Source organism: Pinus tabuliformis, chromosome 4_1, assembly GCF_031772625.1.
Source record: "Pinus tabuliformis cultivar Carrire ecotype Pingquan chromosome 4_1, CPIR1, whole genome shotgun sequence".
Taxonomy (NCBI): Eukaryota; Viridiplantae; Streptophyta; class Pinopsida; order Pinales; family Pinaceae; genus Pinus; species Pinus tabuliformis.
Window position 1 is genome coordinate 172,626,742 of NC_142303.1, and position 11,613 is coordinate 172,638,354.

Here is an 11,613-nt window from a genome sequence, read left to right on the forward strand (position 1 = left end):
AGGGTCCATCTTATTTCACTGCAAAAATTCAACCATGAACAAGTTCCTAATTTAAGAACCTTTTCATTGTAGCGTTTGTGCATCTAAATATGATGCACCATAAAAACAGTGACAACATTTTATCTCGAAGTGAGATTGAATTTCAGTCAATAATGTTTCAAATGAACTAGCAACAACTTCTGGTTGAAGAGGCTTTCCAACACTTTCTAACTTATGCATGTTTACATATTCTAAAAAGAATATCCTTTGGATAATACGTTAGCTTTCAAGCATCAATATAACATTTACTTTGCACCCAACAAGCGATTACATAAGTAACATGAGTAATTAATTGTTCTTGGATGTAGTATTAGGTTATTTTCTTATGCAAACAAGCATGATAATTTTATTGAGTATTGAAGCATTTTATGTTTTTCTTTTGAACGTATTGAACAATTTGATATTTTTTTTGAAGGTGTTGATATTAGTAAAATAACTACAATATGCATTGAGGTGTCAAGCATCATCAACATCACAGTTACTTTGCACTCCAACAAGCTATAGTATAAGTAACATGAATAATTTATTGTTCTTAGAAGTAGTATTATGTTATTTTTTTATGCAAACAAGCATGATTATCTTATTGAGTATTGAAGTATTTTATGTTTTTAGGTTGAACATATTGAACAATTTTATATTTCTTTCCTAAAAGTGTTGATATTAGTAAAAGAGCTCTCATATGCATTGAGGATTCAACATTGAACTATATTATTTAAGAACATAATAGTATATTCTAACTAATATGTGTTTGTTCTCTAGACAAGTAAAAGATTTGGTTTGTGACTATAACATATTCTTTTTGGAATAATATTACAAATAAACATCCTTTTTTACAAGAGAAACTACACATAATGGTAACAACAATTTGGAGACTCTAGAAACAAGTTAACACAAAGTTAAGTTTAAAGATAATGAAATATAAACTCTTGATGAAATCTTCATGTCTCTTTATTTTTTACTTTAATTTATCTATATTTAAACTAAGTAGTTTAGATGAGCTACAATGTAGTATCTGCTAAGCACATCTTTATTAAGATAGTTTATTTACTAATGTCAAATTTACATAAAAACAAAAACAGAAACAATAAATAATAAATGCAACAAAGACTATTACATTATTTTGCCTAAATACAATTGTCTTAATGTTTTATTGTTTTTTAATTTAATTTAACTATACTAAACTAAGCAGCAAATACATAACACTTATTTTGTTTTAATAGATTTATTTAATTTAAATTTTTATGTTTTAATATAAGGTGAAATTTTTAAATTTATATTATAATTTTTATATAATTAAAATTTTAAAATATTTTTTCAAAAACCTAAAATTTATTTATATATTAAAAATACATTTTAAATAACCAAAATTTTTTAATTTAAAAAAAAAAAAACCGAAAAATTTAACAATTCCTTAAATAATATTTAATCAATTTCAAGAAGGTCGTTCTCTGTATCAGACCTTAAATTAAGTCACCAATAAAATCCCAGCTAAACCGATTTACATATTTGTAAAATATAAAAAACAAAAATCCATGTATAATACAATATTTTGTTTTTTTAAAGTTGCACAAGTTTATAATCAATAAACAATTAATATATAGAGTCAAAAGCCTATGGAATCCCGTAGAAAAATTAAAAATCAATGTATAATGCAGTATTTTGTTTTTCAAAACTTACATAAATTTATAATCAATAAACCATTAATATATGGTGAGTAAAATCAAGAAATAAATTCAAAGTGTCATGAGGGGTGCAGCTTCATAGCTAGTTAGCTAGTCATAAATTCAATATTTACTTTACAAGTGTGCAGTGTTTAGGGGTGAGGTGTGTGGTTTGATGGCTAGTGTAAGTTATAGGTTTAATTTTTGTTTTACAAGTGTGCATCGCAAAATAAAAATAAAATAAAAGTCGAAATATGGTTTAATCAATTATATTGAATTCCTACTCAATAATCACCATATTATATATATATATATATTTTGAAAAACAAATTGCTTATATTTTAGAGACCAATTTATTTAGAATATGTTGAATAATCATAAATTTTGGTTGTGAGTTCTTGGAAACTTAAACATTTTAAAAAAAATTCAAGAACTTGAACCCTTATATATAATTAAAAACATAAAAAATAACTATTTACCCAATAATTGTTTTACATAACTCCATTCAATAACTCAAACACAGAGAATGCCATGCCATTTTGTTAAGTGTCTTGGCTTCTCAACCAGAAAGTCAAAACCATATGGAATACTATACAACCTAGGCAAGTATAATAAAATTTTTATATATATATATATATATTTTAAAAGCCAATTTGTTTATGATTGAGCAGACATTTGTGGTAGGCCACCTGGTTTAGGATTGAGTAGATATTTGTTGGAATCATAAATTTTAATGGTTAGCTCTTGAAAGTACAGTTTGAAAAAAAAAACATAAAAAGTAACTATTTACACCCTTGTTTGGTTGAATACCCACCAATAACTCAAGTAAAGACAATGCCGTTTTATTAGGCGTCTTAGCTTCTCAGCCAGAGATAGTCAAAAGCATATGGAATATTATACAACCTGCCCCGGGCAGGTATAAAAAAACAAAGTTTATGGTAGTTGGCAAAGTCCAACACAGTGCTTTGGACCACTTGGGTGCAGGTACAATAAAAAACAGTTTAATGATTAAAGTGCCTGGCAAATTCCGACACACTGCCTTACACCACTTTGGTTCTTTCCACTGTATTTCCTGAATGGTAATTATGATGGCTCCGATGAATTTCTACCAGACGTTGAGCTTTCATCACCGCTTCCAAGAGTCTCCAGTCTAAATCTTTCCACAACTTTGAATGGACCGATGCGAGAAGGCGTCTGGAATTTAATTAGTCAAAATAAAGACGAAATTACAGACATGGCCGGATAATTCGGACAATCAATCAAGCCAAGTCTGCTTCCCTTGCAGTCTTTGCCCCGTTTCCCATTAGAAGATTTCAAGATATTTTCAAGAAGATTTCAAGATTTAAAGATATTTTCAAGAAGATTTCAAGATTTGTGAGAAATCAAGAATTTGCTCGTTGCCTTGCAGTCTTTGCCCTCACGCCCACGCTCTCCAAGATCGTCTGATCATCTCCTCTGCGTCTTCTTAGTGCATTGCAAGATTTCAAGATTTGCGAGAAATCAAGAATTTGCCCGATGGCTTGCAGTCTTTGCCCTCACGTCCACGCTCTCCAAGATCGTCTGATCATCTCTCTGCGTCTTCTTAGTGCATTTCAAGATTTTTTCTTTTTATCTCCATTAGAAGAGCAGAGCATGCGAATTCTGAGTTTATTTCTTACAAATTCAATGGCTGTCAAAGTTTACCTTTGCCTCTTCCTCTGTTCCTCCATATCATTATGTCTCGCCTCTTACTATGACGTTTGTGCTATTTCTCAGTGTGGGAGGTTTCATTTCGGGAACCCTTTCGGGTTGAAAAACAGCGGTTGTGGTGACCCTGACTTTCAGCTTCACTGTGATTACCAGGGCGGCAATCCTCTCATTAATATTGGCGGAGACGAGTATCGGATACTGGAGCCCTTTTTCTTGATGAGAGGTGTCAATAATAATTCCATGAGAATTATTAACAACAATCTGTGGAGCAGTAAATGCGATCTTTCAGGCAATTACTCTCAATTCTGGTTTCCTGCCTCTCATTTTCAGATTGCAGATACGTACACCAATATCACAATTTGGGGAGAATGCCCTGAAATCACTAAATAATTTTTTCCATTAAGATCTGGTGAGTTATGTGGCAACGATTGGTATTACAATATGCGGAGACCAGAAAAGGGGACGCACCGCTGTAAAACGCATTTTCAACTGCCAATTCACAGAGAGTATCAGCATTTCATGAATATGAATGAGACGTTTCCATGGGAGGGTTTTGAGGTAACATGGCATGTCGACACCAACAGATATCAAAGCTGTGAAGCTTGTCTGCACAGTAACGGGAGATGTGGTTACGGCATGCAGGAACCGACGACATTTCTTTGCTTTTGTCCAGACGGCAATACATATCCAGACAAATGCCCCGAACCTGGTGGGTTTCTTACCAAATTTTCTCATTACTACTAAATTATTTGTTGAATTTTGGTGAATTTAAGTCCATTGCAGGTTCAGGAAATATTTAGGAATGCTTTTGTTTATTTAGATTCTGAGATATTTTAAATTTATTAAAATCAGTAAGCAAATTTTAGAATATTTTCAAAATAATTCAGCAATTTACTTTTTTTTTCAGAAGAAAAAAGCATAATATATTCATATAAAAAGAGATTACATGATGCAAAATGCAAGAAGCATATGCAATAACGTGGACCGAGCCACATACAAATCTGTATAAACAGATCACCAAATATAGCCCCGAAAGACCAAATATGCCCAGAAACATGGCAAACACATCTATAAGGTGCAGAAATGGCACCAAAGCACAAAGCAGATAAGCAACGGAAGACAGCGCAAGATCTGACCGCCCAATACAATAAGGAGAGGCACGAAATGAGGAAGAGAGCAGCACAAGAAGCCACTCCTTCCCCGCCCCCTCAAACTCTCCACTCGAAATCAGACGAGAAACAAGATCACTGCCACAATCAACCGCATCTGCCGGCAGAAAAGACCAACGGAAAAATCCATAGAAGCGGCACGAAACAGAGCAAAGCCCATTGTTCCCTCAACGCTCCAAAGGATATTCCGCGGCCAGAACAACCCTAACTGCCGCCGAGAAGGTGAAGACCCACCGGAGCAGAGGCGAGAACCGGGGGCAGAGGCGGCATGGGAAGCCACCTCGCCCCCGCTCGGAGAAGACTAAGAGATCAGAAGAAGAAAAGAAGCCTGAAGGACGAAACCGCTCTGCTAGCCTCTCGCCGCCCTACTCAGGGGAGCCCGCTCCTCACGACCCGCTCCTGCTCCTCCCGGATCTCCTGCACCTCCCGGATCTCCTGCTCGCTGCACCTGCTCCTGCTCGCTGCTCCTGTTCCTATTCCCTTTCGCTCCCCTGCGGCTGCCGGATCCCCTGTTCCTGTTCCTCTCAGTTCGCCCGCTCCAACTCCTGCTCCTGCTCCTGTTCCTCGCGCTCCTGCTCCTGTTCCTGCTCCCTTACACCTGCGCACAAAACCTCCCCTCCAAAAAATTCTCGAATGATCCCTCGCTCCGACCGCTCCTCCCTCGCTCCGTCCGCTCCTCCTGCTCCTGCCAAAAACCCCAAAGCCCTCAGATCTTACCGCAGATGCTCCTCCTCCTTCGCTCTGGATTCTCGAAACAGCGTCGAAGCACCGTCGCTCCTTCCGCTCCCCCCGCTCCTGCCAAAAGCCCCAGGTTCGATCCTCTATCAGCGCAGGCTCGTCCTCCTGCTCCTGCCAAAAAACCCAAAAGCCCTCAGACCGCAGGCTCCTCCTCCTTCGCACCTGCAAGCTCCTCCTCCCGCTCCTCCCTCGCTCCGATGACCAGATTCAACGCAATTTTTTTTTTTTTTTTTTTTTTTTTTCATTTCAGCAATTTACTTCTATTCATTAGATTTTGAAATATTCCCAAAATTTCTTCAATTGTTCCCTAATTTATCAATCTGTAAAGATATATTTTCCAGTGTACTCTTGAATCATGTTATGTATATTATGTGTTTCCCATGTTAAAAAATAAATCTGGTTCCTTGCAGGTACTGAAGATACAGATGATCGAAAATTGTCAGTGATTGCAACAGGTAAATATAATTTCTTCCTATTCTGCATCTCCAATTTAATGGCAAGGTGAATTTCAATTTTGTGGGGTCGAAAGACTGACTTCAATATGTTTATTCCACCGCAGGTTACTTCTTTGCGGGAGTGGCGGTAACAGCTATAGCAGTAGCAGTAGTACTGTTCTCGACATATGATGCCTGCAAGAAGAGAAACGCACCTTCTCCTCACATATCACAAGGAAATGGAAACTACGTGGCCGATCCTGCCCCTCTCTCCTCTGCACTCAAAAGCTCTGTATTTACTTCCACTGAAAAATCTTCCTCCATTGAAATTGGAGTCTAGATTTGTACATTAGACTGCCTTTAGTCAGTACAGGTCTTTGAATTGTTCCCCAATCGCTTGTAGATACCATATGTGTGACTGTATGAATTGGGAACAGAGTTAGGTAGAAACGGCACTTCACCTTTTCCTATTTCTTTTATATGAATGTTGTTTTCCAGGTCTTTCACAATCTTGAATATGGTCTTTCAAGTGGTGTTATAGATGACTGACTCTTGTTTCACAAGAGAGGTGAATCATACATTACATTTCACAAAAATTGTGATGTTGTTTTATATTTTAATAAAATGAGTAGACACCATTAAATTGCATTGTCTATTGTTTGTGAATCATGATTCATGTGTATGCTTGTGCATTATTATATATGTTGATTGTGGGTGGTAAGCTTTTCAAGTTGGAAAGGACTCAATTATCTGAAAGGGGAAAATATATTCTCCTAGTTAAATTGAGGTTTTGGTATTAAAGTAAAGGGAATCGGTTTGCAGTGGATATCCGAGATAAAGTTAATAATTGTTATTTAAGGAAAATTGTTATGGTTAAGGTTATTGGATTTGGGATATGATAGTGTTATATTTATATTTTTTATTATGTTTGATTGGTTTATTACCTTAAAGTTATTATACCATTTAATTTAAATATTTTAATGAAATATTGAATAAATAATTAAATAAATAAACATCAAATAAGAAAAAAATAAGTTAAAATTTATTTAATTTAATTTTAATATAATTTTCTTTTTATTCAAAAAAATATATAAAACAATTATCAAATTAAAAAATATTAGTAATAATTATTCATATTTAACACTATAAAATTTTCGTTAATAAACTATACAAAAAATTAATACTTAAAATAATATATATGGAAGAAAAATGATATGTGTGTTTATTTTTTTTTTAAGATTTTAATAAAATTTAAAAATAATATTTTTATGTATAAAGTTATTTGAACTATATGCAACCACCAGAGATTTATATTAATTCTATATTTATTTAGAGTTAAGAGGGATCAAATCTTTTAAGATGCAAATCTCTTGTTGAGTGTAAAATTTGAGGAAAAGTTTACACATGAGAGATTTGATTCTTCTCTGAGCTCTTGGTAGTTGTAGAGATAAGATGGATCTATTTTTATTTTAAACAAAGCACTAATAAAATGTTTTTACTATAAGAAATTTTAATTTTCACTTATTTTATATAATTTGTAAAAAAAATTATTATTAATATTTTTTAAAATGTTACATCTCTTTATATATATACACAAATTACATTGAATTATTTTTATTATTCATACCTTTTTTTTTGTAGGTTGACACATTGTTACATATGATTACATTTTTCACCGAGGGAGGACTTGAACTAGGAACCTCTGGGACCAACATCCTTGCTCACAGTGCCATAGCGCCCTAGACATTATCAATATTTTTTAATGTTGGATTTTCACACTCACCTCACCCTTGGACAACTCATAAAGGTAATGATAATGGTTTGGAAGTTTACCTTTGCCTGCTGGTTTTGGTGTAATGGAAAACTACAATATGGTATCAGAGCCTTGGCCTAGGTTTGATTCCCCAGCCTAAGTTTGATTCCCTAATTTTCCTTTGAGGGAGAACGTTGTATTTTCACACTCACCTCGTTTGGAATCGATCACATGGACTAACCACCACTCTCGGATCCACCCTAGGACCACTCATAAAGGTAATGATAATGGTTTGGAAGTTTACCTTTGCCTACTGGTTTTAGTGTAATGGAAAACCTCAACATTTAAAATGTGACAAATCTCTATCATGTCTTGAATTAGAAAGAACTTATTAATGAAATAAAAACTTATTAATATCTCTATGTATATATATGATATGATATTAAAGTCTTTTACTTAACATGCATATTGAAATATTTGAATTACAACCAATATTAAACTTACATGTCAATTCAACATAAAATAATGCACACATAATCTATGGTCAATAATATTGTTTTTACATGTCATTGTCAACTCCATAGTAAAGGAATTGCTACCTCCCTCATATTAGAGAACAAATTAAATTTCTTTTAGTTTTAATTGCTTGATCTAGCTATGTAAAGTTTGTTGTAAAATTAAGATGGAAATTTAAGTATTTTATTTATGGGGGACATTGATTTTTTTGTTACTAGTATTTTTAATTTGTTAGTGTAAGTGTTATTTTATTATTTTCAAATTTAATATCAATAATCATAATATCTGAATTTCATATTAAAATTTAGTTAATAAGCATATAAAAATTTAATACTTGTAAAAAAATCTACATCACACATATCAAATTAAGAAATTAGAATCAATAAAATTATTAAACATGTTAGAAAAATTTCATACACAAGCAAATATTGCTGTATGTATTATAAGAGTTTTCGTGTAATTAAAAATAAAAATATTTTTATCTATAGAGATATCAAATTTATACATAATATAAATAGTATTATAAAAAATAATATAAATTTATCTTAAATTAAAATATATAAGTGTGCAAAAGGTTCAAGTCTTTTAAAGGAGAAACCTTTATTCAAATTCACTTTTTGAAAAAAATAAATTATTTTAATATTTAGTAAATCAAAAATTAAAATGAAATTATATATATATATATATATTCCAAATTTTTATATTAAATTAAATTCTAATAACGAAAAACTTATTCATCCACTTAAACTAAGATTCTAATCCTAAAATTTACTAAGTTAAATAAAAACATAAAAACTTGACCCAGCTTTATAACCCATAAGTAAACAACCTTTATTTGTGTTTATAGATTTGCACATTACGTAATCCCATAACAATGTTTAATGTAGGCTTAACCTTTACTTTTAAAATAAAATTATTGCATAAATGATAAGAGGAAATCATTCATGTTCCCGCACAAATACATAACCAGTCATATAATGTCATGAATAGTGATACAAAAATGTCATATATAAACGAAAGAGTGGCCTTCATTAAATCTAATTCGAGTTTTGTGGAAAGCTCATTCCACTTAGGTAAGAAGAAATAAGTATGATTTGTGTGTTCTATTTCATGATAGATTGAGTTTGTTTTGTTTTTTCAATAGCTAAAAAAATTATTATATGATGGTAAGTGTGAGGATTATTATAAAATTGAGAAGGGCAATTAATTGAGAAAGTGTGAGGGATTATAATCAATTTTGAAAGACAATTGAAGAGTATTATGTTTGAGTTTATGTTTGAGTTTTTGACAATGTTTCAAACAATGAGGTAGAAGTTTATGTTCTATGGCATGGATTTAAAGTGACCAAAGGAATTAATATTTAATAGGTTATAGTGATAGAATATTCCAAAATCAGTATGGTACAAATATCTAATCCATCAGAGTATTCCATAACTTCAATTCATGATCATAGCAAGTAGGAAGCATGTTTGTTCTCCTTCATCAATTTTTACATGGCTTGCATTAAATAACCAAGAAGTAAACTAGTGGTAAAACTATGGTTCAAGTTTTAAAATTAAGGAATTAGTGGTTAATGGCACACTAAGCCAACAATCCATCGCCTAACTTATTGATTAATACTATGACTTGTTTAATGGCCTTAAAGCGTCACATGGAAAGTCATATGGAAAGCTACAAGAATTCCATTAGTTTTCACATACATTATTGATCCTATTAACTATACAAACTCTATTGTAAAGGGATGGGAGTCCATTAGCCACATGCTTTAGGCATTAACCTTACTCACTTATCTCTCAATGGTGCTTATTGCTTCAACTCATTATGGATAATGGTATTTCTTATTAAGTAGGTGGATTGTTAAATCCCCCAACAAGGTCATTTATGCATAATATTTTCTTGGTGTTTTGGATCTCTTAGGGGATACAACCCCTCAGTAAAATCCCAAATTATAGAGCCATTAAAGATTCCGTAACTACAACGACTATGGAATCCAATAGATACACTAATTGGTACCTCTTCAACTTCGGTAATATTTGAGTGCTAAGGATTTGAGGAGAGGCATAGTCATAGTGGGGAGAGTACAACACATTCCCTTCTTTAAATAAATTTGTTATATAGGTTATCAAATGGACTCTAAAGAGATTTAAGAAATATACCATGAACTTGGAGGTCATGAGGAGCATGTGCATTATAATACGTCAAGAACTCTCATTCTTATCTCAAAAAATCATGAAATGGTTATTGTCAAATTGCCACACAAGTGGTAGAAATTATGTGGTCTTTTTTTAATTTGAAGAAGTAGTTAGAAGTAGTGAAAGTTAAGTGTAGTCTCCTTTGGAATTGGGCTCTAAATTTACACAAGGCCGATTATCCTATAACTTCTAAGCAAAGGATGATATCCAACTCATCCACTGAAGAGTTTCAAAGAGAAGAAATTATAATCAATTTGACAAATAGATGGAAGCTATGAACTAGAAAAAAAACAAGCAAACCCAACTCTAGAGGATATTATCAGTCACTGTGCTCTATGTTAGTTTTTCATGTTTTTAAAAAATTTTAGAATATTAGGCATATATTAGAGGGTTTATAGTATTAATGAAAATTAGGTAATTTTGTATAAGAAAAAACCTAATCTATGTTTTGGGCTTTAGCAAGATTGTTTATGGCTTATATGGTAGTTAGTTTGACATATTTTAGAAAATTGTAGTTTGTAATATCTGTTCTAGTTGTAATGCCTCCTCCCACATTTATCCGCTTTGGAAAGCTCTCCAAGGTTAATGTGAGCTGAGAGTTACTATGATATGACTCGACCTCCAAGTTCCAGTTATGGAAGTTGGGTCGAATAACCAGCAACTTACAACCATCACTAAGGGATTATATACCACTAAGGAGCCTGCAAACCACCCCAAGTGTTCGATCCCTGAGTTGGAGCTCTTTTTCACAAGAGAAACTCCCCAACCGCACCCTTGACACTCTATGCATGTTGTTGGAAAGTTATAACTACACCCATAAGCTGGCCTGCATGTGGTTATGACCGAAATTCCTCAATTTAGAGCATGCGGTTGTGAGACCTATCCCACATTTTCAGGCAAGCCTCTAAACCACTGCCCAGAACTGTCGCTAACTTTCAAGAATCATAAATAACATGATAAAAAGACTAACCATTCAAAACTTGAACAACATCTTGAATAGAACATGCCTAGTACATAATAGACATTTCATCAAACACATGATAAACATATAAGCTATAGGTCATGAATGCATATCTGATCATAAACTTTTGAACCTCATCCGGGAATCACCAAGAAGGCTCAATTCCCTCTCAAGCTAGTTGCAACAACACTTTTTATCCCATGCATTCATTAACCATTCAATAAACTATCAAATCATGAACAAGGGCCATAACTAGAGCACATCATATAACCAAGCATATAACCATAATAGAAACCATGACAAATCAACCATAAAATCCTTATAAGAACAAGTAATTGTGCTCATTAATTACATGGGAGGAATAGCCCATATTAAATTATGCAAAAGCCAACCAAGTCAAGGACTTCCATGTACCACCCGACCATAGATTGGATTGCACCAAATATTTCTTTCTTCCAATC

The 11,613-nt window shown here is 33.0% G+C and overlaps 1 protein-coding gene across 1 annotated transcript; it reads left to right on the forward strand.

Moving 5' to 3' along the window:
• The first annotated feature begins 2,749 nt into the window (after positions 1 to 2,749).
• On the forward strand, positions 2,750 to 6,231 carry LOC149174733 (uncharacterized). The gene is made up of 3 exons (XM_089422671.1): positions 2,750 to 4,098; positions 5,707 to 5,751; positions 5,856 to 6,231. The coding sequence occupies exons 1-3, from the start codon at positions 3,831 to 3,833 to the stop codon at positions 6,068 to 6,070; spliced, it is 528 nt and encodes a 175-aa protein (XP_089278797.1). The 5' UTR covers positions 2,750 to 3,830; the 3' UTR covers positions 6,071 to 6,231.
• The last annotated feature ends 5,382 nt before the right edge of the window (positions 6,232 to 11,613 follow it).

What these genes read in the sequence shown, in the direction of transcription:
- LOC149174733 (XM_089422671.1), top strand. Translation starts at nt 3,831, where the DNA reads ATGCGGAGACCAGAAAAGGGGACGCACCGCTGTAAAACGCATTTTCAA. An exon ending in AGACAAATGCCCCGAACCTG is followed by an intron (nt 4,099 to 5,706) that starts GTGGGTTTCTTA and finishes GGTTCCTTGCAG; the next exon opens with GTACTGAAGATACAGATGAT. An exon ending in ATTGTCAGTGATTGCAACAG is followed by an intron (nt 5,752 to 5,855) that starts GTAAATATAATT and finishes ATTCCACCGCAG; the next exon opens with GTTACTTCTTTGCGGGAGTG.